Source organism: Anabrus simplex, chromosome 10, assembly GCF_040414725.1.
Source record: "Anabrus simplex isolate iqAnaSimp1 chromosome 10, ASM4041472v1, whole genome shotgun sequence".
Taxonomy (NCBI): domain Eukaryota; kingdom Metazoa; phylum Arthropoda; class Insecta; order Orthoptera; family Tettigoniidae; genus Anabrus; species Anabrus simplex.
Window position 1 is genome coordinate 23,078,339 of NC_090274.1, and position 19,018 is coordinate 23,097,356.

Genomic DNA, 19,018 nt, shown 5'->3' on the forward strand with positions numbered 1-19,018 from the left:
AGACCTTTCTTTTGATGTATCAAGAGCTAAAACCATTTTACTGACATAACACAAACACACTTCACTGCAGTCTTTGAAGAGAGCCATAAAAACTTTGCACAGTTTAAAAACATTGCAGATGGTGGTAATTTTTGTTTTCAGAGCAACTACAGCTAGGTAATCATCCTCTCTGAACAAATTAAGTGGGAAAGAAATTTAAAATAAAACAAAATTATTTATTCAGTGAGGTAATTTCAAAATGAATTACAAAATAAAACAAAAAATTATTGAATTAAGCTGAAAAATCACTAACGAATCAAAAGGGAATGTGAGTTCCCTGAGTAACAGAACACTTGCAATTTATATACCCTTGATTAATCACCTGTCGCACATAAAGCGGATGATGAGATCAGCAGTAGTTGCATCATCAGCTAATATGTGTTGGGGTGTTTCCTGCAGGCCGAGGCTCCGTGTTACGCCAGAGAGATTGGCGCACTCTGTGAGATTGTGGGCCATGATGAAGTCGGCACCACAAGAACACACTGGGTGGCGTGGAGCGGAGGTGTCGTCCTTCTTTAGGAGAAAAGAGTGCGGTAAATTGTCCGTGATCTATCCTCAGCCTACATAATACTATGGCCTCTCTCCATGAAGGCCGGAAAGAGGATAGCCACACGGTAGTTGCTGTCTTAATTGCTCTCAGCTTGTTGGGATAGCTAGATACTCCAATTCCTAGGACGCCAAGATGGTTCGACGTAGCTGGGAACAAATATCTATAGCACATACATTCAGAGGTCTTGGAGGTAAAAGTACTGCTTCCTTTGCAGCTTCATCCGCAATTTCATTTCCTGCAATCCCAATGTGGCTTGGAAGACACACAAAAAGGATTCTGGTGCCAGCATGGAGCATTAAAAGGCTGGGGTGTATGTGTATATATATTTAAAGTAAAAACATCACATGATTTTTTAGTATTGAGAAGGTGGAATATTAAAATTTTGTATTTACTTTAAGCATAGTCTCAACTCAATACGGAACCTAACAATGAAGTTTATTACTTTTAATGTGTATATATATATTAAAGACTTCTAAAACTTACACAGTTAGAAATATGTTCTTACAGAACAGAATGTAAGCGGTGATAAGCCACAATGCAGTCCCCCACAAGTTCATGGTGAGTAGTTCTGTGTGGCTGTACAAGAAAGGCTTCCAATTCCAAGGGAGCATGCTTTTAGTCATTTGATGACCAACATACAACAACAAAGGATTCATTCCTGGAAAAAATAAAAAGATAACACAATAGAAATGTTGATTAACCCATATGCAACAGAAAGGGTACACCAAACATACATCAAAGACAAGAAGGTAAGGTAAACGATATAATAGCCTATCTGATCAAAATTATGTGGACACTCCTCAGTACACACAAACTAGAGCCAAAATGTCACTATGACTGCCGCTATAAAGGATGGCTGAGAGGCTGATGTTGTTCAGTATTAATAAGAGATAACCGCTGAATGGGTGATACATGGGAGCTTAATGGCTTTTAACATGAAATGGCTATAGAGTAAGTTGCCACATCAGCAAGTGATCAATCAAGGCCATCGCTCCACATCTCAAGTTGCCCAAATCGATCATAGGGAACGTGATTGTGAAGTGAAAACAGAAACACGGAAGCACAACAAAACCATGGCCAGGTAGGCCACATGTCTTGACCAACAGGAACCACTGAGCAATGAAGGAGGTGATACACAAGAAAATCATATACACTCATGTTTATAAAAAACAGAACACCTTGAAAGACTAGAGATAGGAAGTTCATATTCAGAGGACATGTTCTGCAGAAACGATTAGCATTTCATTCACCTAGGTTCAGCATGTGTCCTGTTGCCTAGTAGGCACTGATAACTTGTTCCATGCATAATGGCATCGGCGCGTATAAGGTGCGAATGGCGTCCTGGAGTATAGCCATCCATGCTGCATTTACTTGGTTCCTCAGTTCATCTTTGGTGATTGCCACTGGGTCATAGCACCGCACCCATTGTTTTACCATATCTCACATATTTACGATTCACGACAAGTCCGGTGATTGGGTGGGCCAGGGCAACAGTCTGACATCCTGTGACAAGAAGGCACGTGTTCGTGCAGCAACATGTGGTCGCGCATCGTCTTTCTGAATTATGGCGCCTGGGGTGTCGTGCAGAAAGGGTATGGCAATGGATCGAAGGATGTCATTCACGTAGGTCAAACTGGTCACAGTGCCCTGGACACTCACCAGCTGTGATTTGTGGTTGTACCCAATAGCACACCACACCATAAGGCCTTGAGTTGGCACTGTATGTCTTGTGCGAATGCAGTCAATGTGATGGCTCTCCCTTTGTCTGCAGCGAACCAAAACGTGGCCATCATTTTCAAACAAACAGAAACTGGAATCGTCCAAAAACACTATCTGCTGACAATGACATTGTTCCATACACCATTGCAGTCTAGCATGTTTATGCACATTAGTCAAAGGTAGGCGGAGAAGTGGACGACGCGCCGGTGACCCAGACCTTAATAAACAGCGATGGACTGTCATTTCTGATAGTGTACGCTGTGTTACACTGTTCCACTGTTGCGCCAGAGCCAAGGAGGACGCAGATCTGTCCTGCAATGTCATTCGGATGAGATGTCGGTCTTCTCGAGGGGGGGTCTGGGTGGTGCGACCAGACCCATCTCGTCGTGTTCTACGGCCTTCTGTGAACCATTCTGTACACACCCGTTGCATTGCCAACACACTTTATCCCACACGAGCAGCAATTTCCCGGATGGATGCATCACTTTCTCTCATGCCAAATAATGCACCCCCTTTCAAACTCACTCATTTGATTGTACGGTTCTCACATACGTCTGGGAGGCATCCCGCACGTCTTCTCAAGTCACACTGATCCATTACCTTCGATTTATAGCGACAAGAGCCTCAGGCACATTTTATCAGTTGGCGGTGATGCACCGAGATATCGATGTGGACCTTGAACCTGAGGGCCGAAATGGTTCAAATGCTAATCATTTCTTCAGAACATACTGTATTAATGCACATGTCCTATCAATATGAACTTCCTATCTCTAGTCTTTCAAGGTATTCTGGTTTTTATGAACATGAGTGTATCATGTGTTACCATCGCTTGTGAATTCTGCAGTAACACTAACTGTACAAAACTGTGTGTTGGGGGATGCTTGGACTGAGGATTAAAGTTCAGGCACCCCCCCCAATATTTGCACATTTTAGCAGTGAACACTAAGCAGTGCCTTTTGTGGTGTAAAGACCACTACCACTGGCCTGTGGATACTGAAAATATGTGTTTTGGAGTGAGGAATCATGCTATACCCCATGGCAATCAGATAGGAACAATTGCCAGGTGAACAATACGTACCAGCGTGTACAGTGCCCACAATAAAATTTGGTGGAGATAGGGCGACAGTGTGGGTGTGTTTTTCTTGGAAGGAACTTATTAGTCTTGGTAATACTATAAAAACAGAATGATGCGGTAAGAATCCCAAAAATTTGACATTCCGTGGAACTTGTCATCCACAAAAGTTCCTGTTTCTTTCCATAGCAGATATGATAAAATCAATCTTATTGTTTTATTTCTATACTTATACTGGCCGAGCGGTATGATTAAGGACAGACAGTTTTGGAACAAACTGTAATACATAACAATGTACAGTGCTCTCCCTAGAAATTTTTGTCAGCCGGGCAGCAGGAATAAGTAGCCAGTAGGCAGAATACTACGTAAGGAATGAAAATAATATTTCAATTTATTCCCCTCAGGGCATTGAAAATAATATCAGATAGGTAAACATTACCTGCAAAACTGAATTATTTTAGTGTTATTATCACGAAAAAGACATAACAGAGTGTTTTGAATTTCTAGTGTTCTAATGCTCCTTCAAAATCACGCACCAAACTCGATAGCTAAAGCTGCTAAAGTGCGGTCAGTATCCAGTATTCGGGAGATAGTGGGTTCAAACCCCACTGTCAGCAGCCGTGAATATGGTTTTCCATGGTTTCCCATTTTCACACCAGGCAAATGCTGGGGCTGTACCTTAATTAAGGCCACAATTGCTTCCTTCCCACTCCTAGCCCTTTCCTGTCCCATCGTTGCCATAAAACCTATCAGTGTTGGCGTGACGTGAAACAAATCGTTTTTTTTTTAAATCACGTCACACTGAGGCTTGCTACCATGACCACCGATCCAGTGATTCCACACTAATCCAGACTGCTCGCGCATGACACTGCATGATAGTCAAGCTAAATATTTAAACTCTGATGTAATTGATGTAAATGATGCAATTATGCTGACGGTAATGAAGATTTATCATCTAAATAAACAGTTTTGCTGTATTTACATTTTAATTTGGAGCACCCAATAACTCAAATATGCATTCATATTATGTAACTAGCACATATCTAGATTATGTTACAATATTTGAAATTAAGAGGGTTCCTCCTATTCAATACAAAGATGTTTATTAACGTGAGGTACTAGTTTTGGCACCAAATATGTGCCATCATCAGCCACAAAGTCAAATCGGGCAAACACAATGAAACCTTAAAACAACTTTAAGCACACTATAACACCTGCATGGATGAATATGAAATATGACTTTGAAACAACTTTAAAAACACACTGTAACACTTGCACAGATGAATATAAAATAAAATATGGTATATGATGAAGTTGCATCCCATTTTAAAATCCGTTAAAATGATGACTCCGTTGTTGTATACCCATGGCGGTTTGTCCAGCTTGTATATATCTTTAGTTTTCTAAAACTGTTAAATTATGCTGCGGAGTTTAATGTCAAATGAAGTTGACACTATGTGTGTTCTGTAGTTTGGTTCCGAAAAATAAACGTAAACATGAACTTGGTTGTGTATGTATGTATGTTTAGTCCTCAGCCCGAAGGCTGGTTGGATCCTCAACAGCTCCGCCATCAGCTGTCATAAATGGCCTAGGCATCACTGAAGAGGCGTACTAGGGAAATGAGGAGTGAAGTAGTTTCCCGTTGCTTTCCTCACCGAGCCAGAAGTTGCTATTACATATCAGTCTGCCAAGCCCACTGAAATGCATGCACCAACTGACCCTATGAGCAACATTTTCACACCATTCATAGCAGGGACTGGCTGCATAAGGAATGGCATTACTAGCATCACTCATACCTCAGTCACTTTCATCTTGTCAAAGCCAAGGATAAAGCTGAGACAGATCAATGAAAGTAACAAAATTGCTCTAGCCCATACCAGAAGACATAGTGCACTGTAAACACTACGTCCGGCCAGTTAGATCCAAAGAATTAATTCCCACTTCAATATGGGTTAAGGAACCTGGGGAAGAAATTAAAAGTCGAATTAGGCAAAAGATCGGAAGGAAAGATCAAAAGGAAAGTCTAGAAAAACCGAGAGAATACTAGAAACGAACTCACCTTGAGCAGCCTGAGTGATCGGCGGACGGAGCTGGACTGATGGATGCGATTATAAGGTTAAGAGGCGAGGCGGAAGGGAGGAGAGGGGACGGGTAGAGGCGGAGCAACTGTCACGGAGCTAAGGTGGAGAGGAAGGATGTGGTAGTGGGGGTAAATGATGTGGATATGTACTGCGTATGGTTTGAAAGATCAAACTGTTTTTAGGTGGTCTAATATTTCTTAGCCATTTAATTAAGAGATCATAAAGAATATTAGATTTCTCGGAAATTTCATTTAAATTATAGCAAGGGTTGAAATATTGATCGCAATGAATGAAACAATTTTCGATAATGTTCATAATTGGCCCTTTGTTTGCTATTTGAAGTATTTCAAAATCATGTTCTATATCAGTAAACTTATGATTAGAGCCGTGAATGTGTTGGCCTATAGCAGAAAACTTGTTATATCTTACTGCGTTGACATGCTCTGAATATCTGGTTGTGAAGTTGCGTCCTGTTTGTCCCACGTAGGAGGCGCTGCAGTCGATACACTTGAATCTATAGATTCCAGATTTGGAAAATCTGTTAGAGGTGTTGACTGATGTTGAATTATGTATAATTTCTGAGGTCCTATTTATTATTAGTTCTGAAGAAAATTTTTACGTTATGTTTTCGAAAAGGATATAAGATTGTTTCATTCATTGCGATCAATATTTCAACCCTAACTATAATTTAAATGAAATTTCTGAGAAATCTAATATTCTTTATGATCTCTTAATTAAATGGCTAAGAAATATTAGACCACCTAAAAACAATTCGATCTTTCAAACCATACGCAGTACATATCCACATCATTTACCCCCACTACCACATCCTTCCGCTCCACCTCAGCTCCGTGACAGTTGCTCTGCCTCTACCCCTCCCCTCTCCTCCCTTCCGCCTCGCCTCTTAACCTTATAATCGCATCCATCAGTCCAGCTCCGTCCGCTGATCACTCAGGCTGCTCAAGGTGAGTTCGTTTCTAGTATTCTCTCGGATTTTCTAGACTTTCCTTTTCATCTTTCCTTCCGATATTTTGCCTAATTCTGTAAGCTGTGGTGGGACAGAGAACTGGAACTGGATGTTGTGTGTTGCAAGAAGTTAGAGTTTGGAAATGTAAACATTTTTTTTTTAAATTTAACATATTTAAGGATTCTATTTTGTTTGTAATATTTTGAGAAATGAAGAAATAAGAACGCTGGACTATGCTGGAATATTTGTTTATGTAGCTGAAATATGTCTGTAATAATTTTTCTTCTATCATGATGTAATTTGGTAACATTGAAAAAAAAAATGTAAAGGTGCTTTACTTTGGAACAGCCTATACCGCGCACGCGGTTATGGATGTTGAAATTGGTGATGTAATTTCTGTAGCGTCAGTAGACAGGAAATGACCATATATGGTCATGCGAATGTATTGGCGAACGAGAATCTAGTGGAAATTGTTTCTTATTGGTTGATTGTTATCGGGCTATTTCCGGTCTTCTTGCCGGCTTTGGAAAAATTATGCATGTGCTCGGCATCATTTTCCATCCGACCGCCCTAGTGAGCGTTCGCACTCGAGGGCTACCCTCGGGAACTCCTGCCTTTCCAAGGTAAGTGTTATTTCAGTGCTATTTTCATATTATTTTCAATGTTTTCTGATTTCGTTTAATTTAATTTAATTCCTTTGCGTTTCAGTATTTTCTTGGTTAATGTGATTTTCAAAGTTTTAATATTCACCGTGTCTTGAGTTTGCCCTAGATTCTCACTTTCGTAATTTTAAGTCTTTCTCCTGTCTTTTAATCAATTATCCTTTCATTTGTGTTTTGGTTTCATAATCATTCCGTTAGTCAAATGTGTAAAGTATCTGCTGCTCTGTTATGTAATTTAGTCTCTTGTAATTTTGGTTATTTGTTATTTTTAATAGAATTGAGTTCGAGGGTGTTTCATGTAAGTCTTTTCTCCCCATAACATTATACATTCCTTAGACCTCATAGGGTTTTCCAGCAGCTTCCACATCCTTTCTTAGTTGTCATTTTAGGCCTGTAAGTGTTTCCTATATTTGCTTTAATTTTGCATATCGAAAGATACTCGTCACGCTTCTATGTTCTGATGCCACTGCATTATTTACTATTTCCTTAGTCATATTATTAAATATTATATTATTTACTACTGGTATATTATTATTTATTTGTATACGTGCTCCGAAATAGCGGTTACATTTGGTAGCAAGACCATAGGTTATGGAAAGGATAAAAGGCTTACAATGATCATCCTCGGCTAATTTTTCTGAAATTAATTTTAAATCTTTTAAGTTTGAATATAGGCCTAGGTTGTAAGTGTTCCGCGTGTGTTCTTAATTCCCGCTTCTTGTTTTTCATGATTCTTGCGCGAGTTCATCTCACCACATGTTTTTCGTTCCGCGATGTGCAGTCTTGTGTTACTGTGTTTACTTGTAATTAATGATTGGAGGAAATGGTGCGTCACTATTTGTAACAGTTTCTTTTGGTTTCGTTAATTTTAATAAATTTTCTTGTGTGGCAAAGTTTCGCTTGACCACGTGATTTGTAGTAAAGTGATATCTTCACATTTCGTGTGCTGTGTTCGCTTTCCGAAAGTCTTCTTTGATAAATTTCAATATGTTTGATTATGTCTAGTTTTCTTCCATTTGTGTTCTGATTGTAACATTTGTGTAATTTCCGGTTGTTTTAAACTACGTCGTGATATCGTGCTAAGTTTTGTCTCGATACTGTATTTGGTACTGCACTCCCATGTTTGAATTCATGTTTATCTCTTGAACAGCTGAAGTGTCTTGAAAACAGCTGAGCGTTTGACCCACTGCGAAGTGTACACACCCGACATCCTAAGTTATCGCGTGTCGCGTCTGCTTGTTTTAATTCTAGACCATGTAAAGTGTTGTGTGAATTGTCAGAGTGATCATCGTATTCTGGTTAAATTTTAGCATGGAGTTTCCTTAGTTTTCTGTAATTTCTGTTTTGGTAAATTTTCGGCAACAATTTTGAGGTTATGTTGTAAAGTTTCGTATATTTCTTTGAGTGTCTTCCTGTTCGTAAATCTCGTGTTTCGGCAAATTATTTTCTAAATTTTGTTTCTTGTCGCCTGGTATGTTATATTTGGTACTATTCTACGTGTGTGATCTAAAGTAAATTTCACGTCGTATTTTAGCTCAGTTTAAATTTAAATTTCCGGTCATGTTGTGTTGTTTGTGGTCTTTTGCTGGATCTGGGTTTGTTTCCAAGTAGGTATGGGACTATTTTGGTGACTGTTTCCCAACTAGCTGCTAAATTCGAAAGTTCCTAGTTTGCCTTGCGCCTTTCCATCGTGTAAGTGTCTGTTTCCTTGTCACGTATATTTATTAACCCGTGTGTTCCTATACTTTGAGGGTCTACATGGCTGTGATAGTCTTGTAGGGTGAAACGTCTCACCATATTATTAGACCAGCATCGAGGCTGAGGCCCATTTTGGGCAAATTTGGCGGGTTACTGATCTGCACTTGTGCTCGTGACATGTTCGAAATCTAGTGTATCTGGTATGAGATTCCTCATAATCTTTTTCTTGGTATTAGGTGCCTAGATGGAAAATCATGTCCCTTGTTATTGTAGAATGATTGCTAGGAAGATTTTCTGCAAATGTTCATTTTGGTGTTCTTACGCTGAGCTATAAATTGTTGTTAAATTCATAGTAGGTCTGCAGGTTGTCATGATTTTCCTTTCTGTTATTTTAAATTTGTCACTGGTGACATTTTGAATGTATCGTGATTTAACTAAGCCACTCAGTTAAATTTTCTGCTTGTTTTGTCTCGTTCGATTTTATCGGTGTTAAAAATTTCTTGCATTACGGGTTCGTGTCTTCTAAATTTAGGTACTCAATTTGTAGAAGTATGGGATTCTGTAGACTGAGTACGGTTCTAAATTTGTAGTTGTGCTGTATCTGTCCTACGATTTTTTCATATAATTGTGTGTTTGTATTGGGTGCCTTGGATAGGCATATGTGTGTGTGTACTGAGACTTAGAGCTTAAGGAGCTGAGAGGCTGTTCCTCTCCTAGAGGTACGATATTGGCCCTAAGAGTCTCATTGTCGTGTGATAAGTTCAAGGGTACTTGAGGTCATGTTCTGATGTTCTGTCCTTTTATTTTGTGGGTCCTTCTTGATGAGTCATCGCACTGGTGTTTTTGTGTGTGTATGTGTACTGTGTTCTTGTGATGTGAGATGAAGTCAGTATTGAGGTCGTCCGTGCCTTTTACCATTCGTTGGTTATGCTGATTCAGGGATCGTTGCACTTGTTTTGGTGGTTTGATGTTGTCTGTGTGTATGTCGGAGGACAGATAAGCTTGGTAGTCTTGTGTGTCGTGCGGTTGTCTGGTAATCTCTGGTATGAAGGTTGTACTTGTGCCTTTTTATTATTATATCAGTGAGTTGGATGTCTGCATGTGCACTCTTGCATCGCTTTCGTTTTTCATTTTTTTTTGTTCCTGTTGGTAAATATAATGTGATTTCGATTTGGTATTCCTGGCCTAATTGCGCCTTAATTTGACTGGTGTGACACGTAATACGTAATGTGAGTTTATCTATGCAAAAATTTTATGAGTAAATGACATTGTAAATGAATAGCGACTTACTAACCTCAATTCATCGAAGGTGGTTGCAAGCTAACGTAATTTAGTACTTATTTCCCTGTTTTGTGTTCTCTTGCAACATTTTAAATTCTTCCTTTTATTTGGTTGTTTTTTCTTAAGAGGGGGTAATTAAGAATGCACACGGTAACTTAATTTGGTAGTTATAAGGGATTTAGTTATAATAAAATTTTGTTCTTGGGGTAAACATCCGGCCGGATACTTTGGCAATTTTATAGGTTATTTAAGAATATTAATTGTAATGAGCATGGTCGCTGTCACCATGTTAGGTTTAATTTAATGTAATGTCATTTGGGCTAAGATTAGAATTTTATTCATATGCTTAGTTAGGGATTTTGTAACATTTCGGGTACTAGGGTAAACTCTGGCAGATTTTCTTTTAATTGTTTAACTTATCCCAAATTCTGAAATAACACTTGCCAAGGGGGCTGGGGTATCCCAGAACCATAAGAGGGACCTCCCGAAGGAGGCTTGTTATTGTTACTAAAATAAATACAAAACCCACCCTCAAGGCTCATCTTAAAGTCATCAATAGTTCAAGCCAGTGGTCTAAGTTCTTCAGTTCCAAGTTTCTGCTGCGTTTGTTTATGTTCCAGTGACTGCAATATCCAGGACTCTGTCCAACCTGGGGTGTCTGTTTGGAGCCTGCAACGCACTTATTGGCCACTAATATCTGAAGGTGGTTCTGATGGCGGCAGTCTGCAGTGCTGCGCCAATAACCTTTGCCTGTTTTGTGCCAGTTCACTAAGCTGGTGGGATGTGCTGAGGCTATAAGTGAGCTATGGTTGGACTGCAATATGGATGGAGACGATGGCAACGTGCGCGGTCAACGCCTTTGTTTGACAGCGATACCAACGTTCTACTTGTTTTTGCTTTTATGGACGTTCCTGACGAGAACGAAGAAAACGTGTGGTGTGGTGCAATTTGTGGTGTTGAAAGAATCTTCAAATCTCCATTAAGTTCATTTAAATTTGTTATTTTTTTATTATTTTAATTTTGTCGAATGGATCAGAGACATGGACTCTTACTGGCACAGATGAAGAACTCCTCCGGAGATGGGGACGAAAGATATTAAGGAAAATATATGGACCCGGATATGATAATGGGGTATGGAGGATAAGGAGGAATGAGGAAATAAAGATATTATATGGAGAACTAGATATTGTGACGGATATCAAGGGTAGTAGACTGAGATGGCTAGGACATGTGGAACGGATGCCTGAAGAGAGAGCAGTTAAGAAAGTATATCAAGGTAAACCAGGCGGGAGATGACTGAAAGGAAGACCAAGAAAGAGATGGCTGGATGATGTGGAGGAAGACCTCAGGAAGATGGGTGTAAGAAGATGGAGAAACAAGGCGACCGACCGATAGGAGTGGGCTATGATAGTTCGAGAGACCAAGGCCCTCCACAGGCTGTAGCATCCAGGATTAAGTAAGTGTGTCCAAGTTAGATGAGGTATACATACCGGCATAGTGAAAGGGAGTACCAGACCACCAGTGTCGGTCATCTATCACCAGGTACAAAACGCTCTGCATAAAGAACGACATACTGGCCATAGCCAGCACAAAAGACAGGGACCAGACTTTCTTGTTAATGGGTATCCAACCTTCCTCTTTTGAGAATTTACACAGGATGCCAGCAGCAAAACCCTGGAATTGAAAATGTGTTTCAAAATATAAAAAGCACATAAAGTCTGAATAGCACATTTAGGCAAGCAAAATGCAGCATCAATACTAATGCACATCTTAAATCTCAGAACCTTGTTAACAAGTTTTTGTGCACCAAAAAATAATGGCAGAATGAAAGGTTAAGTAATCATTCAGAAGGGAGAGTGATCCCTATGTCTCACATGCTGTAATATCACCGAGTGGGAAGAAAACAAAATGTCCAAAGTACCTAAAACAGATCAAAAATAGCACAACAGTGATTGATTATTGCTCGTTCCCTTCTGCTGCCACTGGATGGCATTACTGCTGCAAATGCACTAAAACTAAGCTGTCAACGATGGGTGAAACAGCTAGTTAGAGGTCACAAAGTCTGGATCCAATGGCATAACATCTATCATTTCTGATGAAGGCATTAAACTTTGACTATAAGCATAAAAATGTAATTTCCCTTTCTTCACTGACGTGATTCCCAAATTGTCCCTGACCTTGATTTTATTTCCAGATTTTAGCAACTACTAACATATACATAGTAATTAGCTCCCGATAACTGCCAGTATGACAGAAATTGCAGTGGTGTATACTGAGGGCTACCGAGGGTATCGGTGAAGCCCAAAACTCAAATGAAAACGATGGAAATATAAAGCACATTATAATGTAAGCATCTGACACATTATTCCATTTATAAAACTTCAAAATAATGAGAAAATATGTTGCACTTATTTCCGAGAGCAAAGCATCGGAGACAGATCTTGCAGCCCAGGCTCTGTTTCCCTCTCCCCTCGACCTACTGCACGCGGCTTGCTGATATGTCTCCGATAGGTGCGGGACCGGGGTAATAGCTGTGCTAGACTTCATTCCATCAGATCGCCACTGTTAACTAACAGACATGCATTCCTCATCGTATATCCTCCCTCACCTCATTCTTCTTCTACACTTTCTATTTCTGGTATAACGATGTGCTACAGGGCTCCTGTTATAGGAGTAAGATTGTTTTCTTTTTATAGGTAGATCTGCTAAAATCAAATGCAATCTTTCAGGTTTAGTATTCTCTTCTGTTGGTAGGAACAGAACCCGTCATTATGGGTCGGACACCACCACCGATCTCCTGAGGAAGCTATTAAACCAGTCAATGATGGCTACGAGCACTGGTAATGCTGTGAAATTCAAAATTTGTAATAATAATAATAATAATAATAATAATAATAATAATAATAATAATAATAATTTCTCAGATATCTGTACAGAATGAACACAAACAGACTTACCAAACAGATATTTGATTACTTCTAGAGAAAAAAGACCACTACAGCATGGATTAAGGAAACGAAGAAGGATATGGAAAGGTTAAGCATCTTGGAAGACCAGCTGTTAGAAAGGAATACGTTTAGCAACACACTGAAGAGTTTGAAAAGTGTTCAAGCCGGAGGAAAAACTAAGAAGACCGGAAGAGCCTGGACAGATGAACAATGGAAGCAGGCCAACAAAGGCATGAAGAAGTATTGGACACAGAGAAAACTCTGCATGAAGAGGAAGAAATGAAGTTGTAGCGTGATCCTTAGTGGTCCATTCGCTTGTAAAAAAAATATTAGAAAAACCGGTGCATGGCATCTGTATAGGTTTGGTGGTGACCTAATGAGGATGAAATGAATGGCGAAGATGTCATAGACACCCAGTCCCCAAGGCAGGGGAATTAACAGCATGAGGGGGTGGATTCTGAAAATTGTACAGGTGCCATCGGATCAAAGGCAAGCATTCTATCCATTTAGCAACAAAGCTGGACTTTAATTCGAGAATAAGATAGAAAGGTTACATGTGGATTACAAAAGATTGAAACTACAAGTAAAGAGGAGTATCAAGGAAGAAAAGGAGAAATGTTGGGGAGAGTTTACCAACAAAATTGAGCAAGATAGTCAAGGAAATCAGAAACTATTATACAGAGTAATAAAATTGAAAAGAATAAAACAAGAAAAAATTAAGGCATTAGAGAGACATTAGTACATGACAAAAAGGGTCTTCAGAAGGTGATGGTAAAGTATTTTGAAAAACTTTATAATGAGGATGACTGCTCGGAGGAAGAAGGAGATAAGAACATGGAAATAATAGATGGAGAAAAAGAAGAGAACCCGATAACATGGTTGGAACCTGAAAAGGCAGAGAAAGCAATGACCGAAGGTAAAGCAAGTGGAAAAGACGAATTCAATGCTGATATGATTAAGGCAGCAGGAAGCATTGGACCACAGTGGCTATACAGAGCCCTCAATGCCATATGGAAAGATGAAAGGATACCTGAAGATTTTCAAAAAGGAAGCATCAAAAAAGGAAATAGAAAGAAATGTGAAAATTATAGAGGTATAACTCTATTATCACATGGGCTAAAAAATGGAGAAAGTCATAGACAAAAGACTGAGGGATATAACAGAAACACAGTTAGAGGAAGAACAATATAGCTTTAGACTGAATAGATCAACAACAGACTTGATATTTACAGTGTGAACGATAATGGAAAAACATCTGGAAAGGAATAAGGAAATCATCTTCGTATTTTTGGATTTGGAAAAAGCTTATGATACAGTTAAGAGAAAACATGTATGGAAAGGTACCAAAATCATTAATTAACAAGATAAAAATGTTGTATCATGAGAGTAAAAATAGTGTACAAGTGGGGAGGGGTAACTCTGAAACATTTTATACAAAACAAGGAAGTGCACTGTCACCATTATTGTTGATTATATTGATGAATGAAATCATAAAACGTGTAAAACAGAGTATCAGTAGAGATGAAGTGAATGCTTTGGTATTTGCAGATGATGTGGTGATTTGGGGAAAGGGAGAAAAGGAAGTACAAAGGAGACTGGACATTTGGAATGAAAATCTGAAGGAGTTTGGAATGGTAATTAGTAAAAAGAAAACTGTAGTCATGCACTGTGGAAAAGAGCAAAAGAGAAGCCAAGTGAACATAGACAGAGAACAGTTAGAGAATGTAGAGCAGTTTGCATATCTGGGTAGCATTATTAATGGAAGTAATGAAATCAATCCTGAAATTAATAACAGACTGAGTTAAGGTACAACATTTTATCATCAAGTTAGAGAGCTTTTATGGGATGACAAAGTACCCAAGAGAATGAAATTAACATTATATAAACAGTATTCCATACCAATTGTAACATACGAACTAGAAACGCTGGTAACTAATAAGAGACAAGATAGTAAGATCCAAGCAGTAGAAATTAAATTTTTAAGAACATTGATTAAAAAGACAAGAAGAGATAGAATCCAAAATATTAAAATCAGAGAAGAGCTAAATATAGAACCATTAGTACAGAAAGCAAGACTGAGTTGGTTCGGACATGTAAAAAGAATGGGAAAGGAACAGGTAGCAAGAAGGGAATTGGAAAGAGAAGTTAAGAGAAAGAGACCAGTTGGAAGACTGAGAAGAAGGTGGGTGGATCAGATTTGGAAGGACATTAGAGAAGCTGGACTGGATGTGGCAAAAGTAATGGAGCAGGAAAAGTGGAAGGACAGAAAGGAGTGGAGGAGGCTTGTTAACCACACCCGGGCGACTGGAGTGGGACATTGATGATGATGCACGACTCACCATACACTTCCGTCAATTGGCAATGGATTTCAATTGGTTCAGTACCTTTTGTGTTCACAAACCGAATAACTGCGTGCACTTCATGGTAACATCCAATGGGAGCTCCATTCTCAATGGCTGCCAAGCCAAGACAGAGTATCTCAGCGCGGCGTGTGCATGTTTATATGCGAGCGCGGGAAACACTCTTCACAATATTGTGACCAACACAAACAGAGTTCTGTATATATAAAAAGATAGGAGACCTTATTTTTGGGACTACCCTCGTAGAAAGTGTAGAAGAAGAACGGACAACATTTAAAAACACATTTGTAAGCAGCGCAGAGAAGATTTGTGGCAGAACTTCAGCGACAGTGAAGGAAAAGGAGACACCGTGGTGGAATGAAAAGGTGCAGGAGGTTGTTAAACAAAAGAAGAAAGCATGGCAAGAATGGAATAGAGATAGGGAAGAAGGAAGTAAGATTAAGTAACAGGAAATGAAAGGTAAGTGTAAAAATGTGGTAAATGAGGAAAAGAAAAATGTTGGGAGAGATTCAGACAAGAGTTGGAAAAGGATGTAAATAGTGGGGGAAAAAAGATGTATGATTTGTTAAAAAATAAGAGGAAATAAACAAATCTACACAAAAACAAGTGTAAGATCAGAGTGGAAATGTAATAACAGAACCAGAGGAGAAAATAATAGATGTAAAGATTTTTTCGATAAACTCCTGAATGTGAGAAATGATGCAGAAGAGAGTGTAGTGGTAAATGAGGATGATCCAGACATGGAGAGTTATAATGCAATGGCAGAGGTGGTAATGGGTGTTAAACAAATGAAAACAGGAAAAGCAGCAGGGATGTATGAAATATGTGTGGAAATGATAAAGGCAGCAGGACCTATTAGTCAACATCTATATATATAAAATGAGAGTTTTGTCTGTACATTGCTCAGAATTTCAAAAAGGATTGTGTTTCTGTATCGGTCGTGTCCGCAGTAACAAGTAAATGCACTTTTTAATTTTCCGTAATGTCTGTCAATCAATCAATCAATCAATATTGATCTGCATTTAGGGCAGTCGCCCAGGTGGCAGATTCCCTATCTGTTGCTTTCCTAGCCTTTTCCTGTACGTCTGTATGTACAAGCATCACGAGAAAACGGCCAAAGAGAATTTAATGAAAAATGACATGCAAATTCGGGTAATAAGCCACTACAATCTAGGCCATAAATAATTTTATTCACGCTGAGTGAAATGGTAGTTTAGGGAACACCTACAATTTAATTCTCAAATATTTATGTTATTAGTGGTTGTATTGATAAATAGTACATAACCAAAATAGTATATATATAGTATTAAATTTCCAATTATTTATGTCATACATTTTTACTGTACCAGCTATGATCACAGAGATATTCATGAATTTGGATTTTTTTTACTAAGTCCATATCAGCGCCGAGTCACAGAAAATAGGAAAACAGAATTTAATGAAAACTGGTATGTACAGTCGGAGAATAAGGAACTACAGTTTATGCTATAAATAATTTTATAAGAAGCCCTAATATCACAGAGTCGGAAGAAAACTAAATGTAAAGGCCTACAATATAGGAAACACATACAACTGATCAACAATAACATTACATTGACTATTGTTTGCTGTGCTGTGCTTTGTGTCTTCTGTTGCCACTCATCTCCAACAGACAGAATTACTGCTGCGTACCGAGTTTTTTTTTAAATTTGCTTTACGTCGCACCGACACAGATAGATCTTATGGCAATGATGGGATAGGAAAGCGCTAGGATTGTGAAGGAAGCAGCCATGCCCTTACTTACAGTACAGCCCAAGCATTTGCCTGGTGTGAAAATGGGAAACCACAGAATACCATCTACAGGGCTACCGACAGTGGGGGTCGAAACCACTATCTCCCCGGATGCAAGCGCACAGCTGCGAAACCCTAACCACACGACCAACTCGCTCGGTCATACCGAGTGTAACAGCCTGCCTGTATACCAGCGGGAAGTAGCTGGGGAGTTAGATAACTTTTTTCTTTAGCATGCCATTCCTCTGGTTCACAAATTTTCTGATACTACTGGTATGTAACACACTGGTTCACCATAGCATTCAAGCTATTCAATTTCTACTCTGAGGCACTGATTGTAATGGGCAGTGTGCATATTTAATGGAATAATGGCAGAGGAGTGTTCACGGCTGCCTGAAGCCTGGTCATTCCAGCTCTGGAACTTCAGCCTGTTAGATCGGTACCAGAGTACTGTTCATTAAAAGTGAGAAAATGTACGGTTTTTAATTTGATCGAGTATTTTATATAACATTGCTTTTAATCGCTACATTCCTACTGAAGTCATTGTAATGACCTATGATGACTTCAGTTAGGAAAACCACAAATACAGTCTTTCTGAGAATCCCTTAGCAAAGCACTGTTGGTTATATAGGCTGCTAAGTTGTATATGGAGGAAAAAGCAAGTACCAGATGATTTGTGTAAAGGTGTAATGATACCAGTATTTAAGAAAGGTGACAGGAAGATATGTAACAATCATTGAGGAATAACACTGTTGTCACAAATAGCCAAAATACTGGAGAGAATAATAGAAAGGAGAATAAGAGTAAGGGTCGAATAGAAGAAGAGCAGTATGGATTTCGACAGGGCAGGTTAATGACAGCGTCTAGTATTTAACGGTAATATGTCAACAAATATGGAATACCTCATCCCCATACCCAAAAAATGGGAGATGTTTGGACTGCTCCAAATATCACACAATAGCTCCAAAACCGCATGTCAGCAAAGTGATGATGAAAATCATACAGTGACAATTAAAACCATACATAGAGCATGAAATGTCTGCTACTCAAGCTGGTTTTAGAAGAGGTATAGGAATTACTGCTGCGTACCGAGTTTTTTTTTTTTAATTTGCTTTACGTCGCACTGACACAGATAGATCTTATGGCAATGATGGGATAGGAAAGCGCTAGGATTGTGAAGGAAGCAGCCATGGCCTTACTTACAGTACAGCCCAAGCATTTGCCTGGTGTGAAAATGGGAAACCACAGAATACCATCTACAGGGCTACCGACAGTTGGGGTCGAAACCACTATCTCCCCGGATGCAATCAATGGAGACACTACAGCTAATCAACTCGCCAATCAAATTGGAGCAACCCCCTTCGGATCAAACGCCTCTCTTCAACCCCTCCCACCACCACCCATGCAACCCACAATTCCTCCACCTCGCTATAATCAGCTAAGCTGTGTCATCCGTGGTGTGGATCCTTCACTCGCAGAGGACACGATTGTCGCCGAGCTCAATGCGGAGGGAATACCAGCTCTGAGGGCCTTCCGCATCAGGAATGCGGCGGGGCCAACATTCATGGTGCGGGTCATCCTCCCAACATCTGCCGACGTGGACAGACTACTTGCCAGTGGTGTCTCAATCCATCGTCATCATCACAACGTCGAGCCATCCCGCGCTCCACCTCCACAGTCTCTGAGATGTGAAAAATATCTTAGTTATAATCAACACCCAACTACACAGTGCAAAGCAAATCATCCCATCTGCGGGCATTGTACTCAACACCACTTCACCAACAAATGTCACAACACTCTTCAAACCCCCCGGATCACACCTGCGGTGGCAACCATCCAGTTTATTCTCGCCAATGTCGAGGCCGTCCCGC

The 19,018-nt window shown here is 39.6% G+C and overlaps 1 protein-coding gene across 1 annotated transcript in view; it reads right to left on the reverse strand.

Moving 5' to 3' along the window:
- Nucleotides 1-1,023: 1,023 nt before the first annotated feature.
- Nucleotides 1,024-19,018, reverse strand: part of LOC136881769 (heparan-alpha-glucosaminide N-acetyltransferase) — an 84,580-nt gene continuing 66,585 nt past the window's right edge. The window contains exons 9-10 of the mRNA XM_068229500.1: nucleotides 11,560-11,743; nucleotides 1,024-1,247 (exon numbers count right to left, since the gene is read on the reverse strand). Coding sequence (XP_068085601.1) covers nucleotides 1,069-1,247; nucleotides 11,560-11,743 — 363 coding nt within the window. The 3' untranslated portion in view covers nucleotides 1,024-1,068. The remainder of the gene's footprint in view (nucleotides 1,248-11,559; nucleotides 11,744-19,018) is intronic.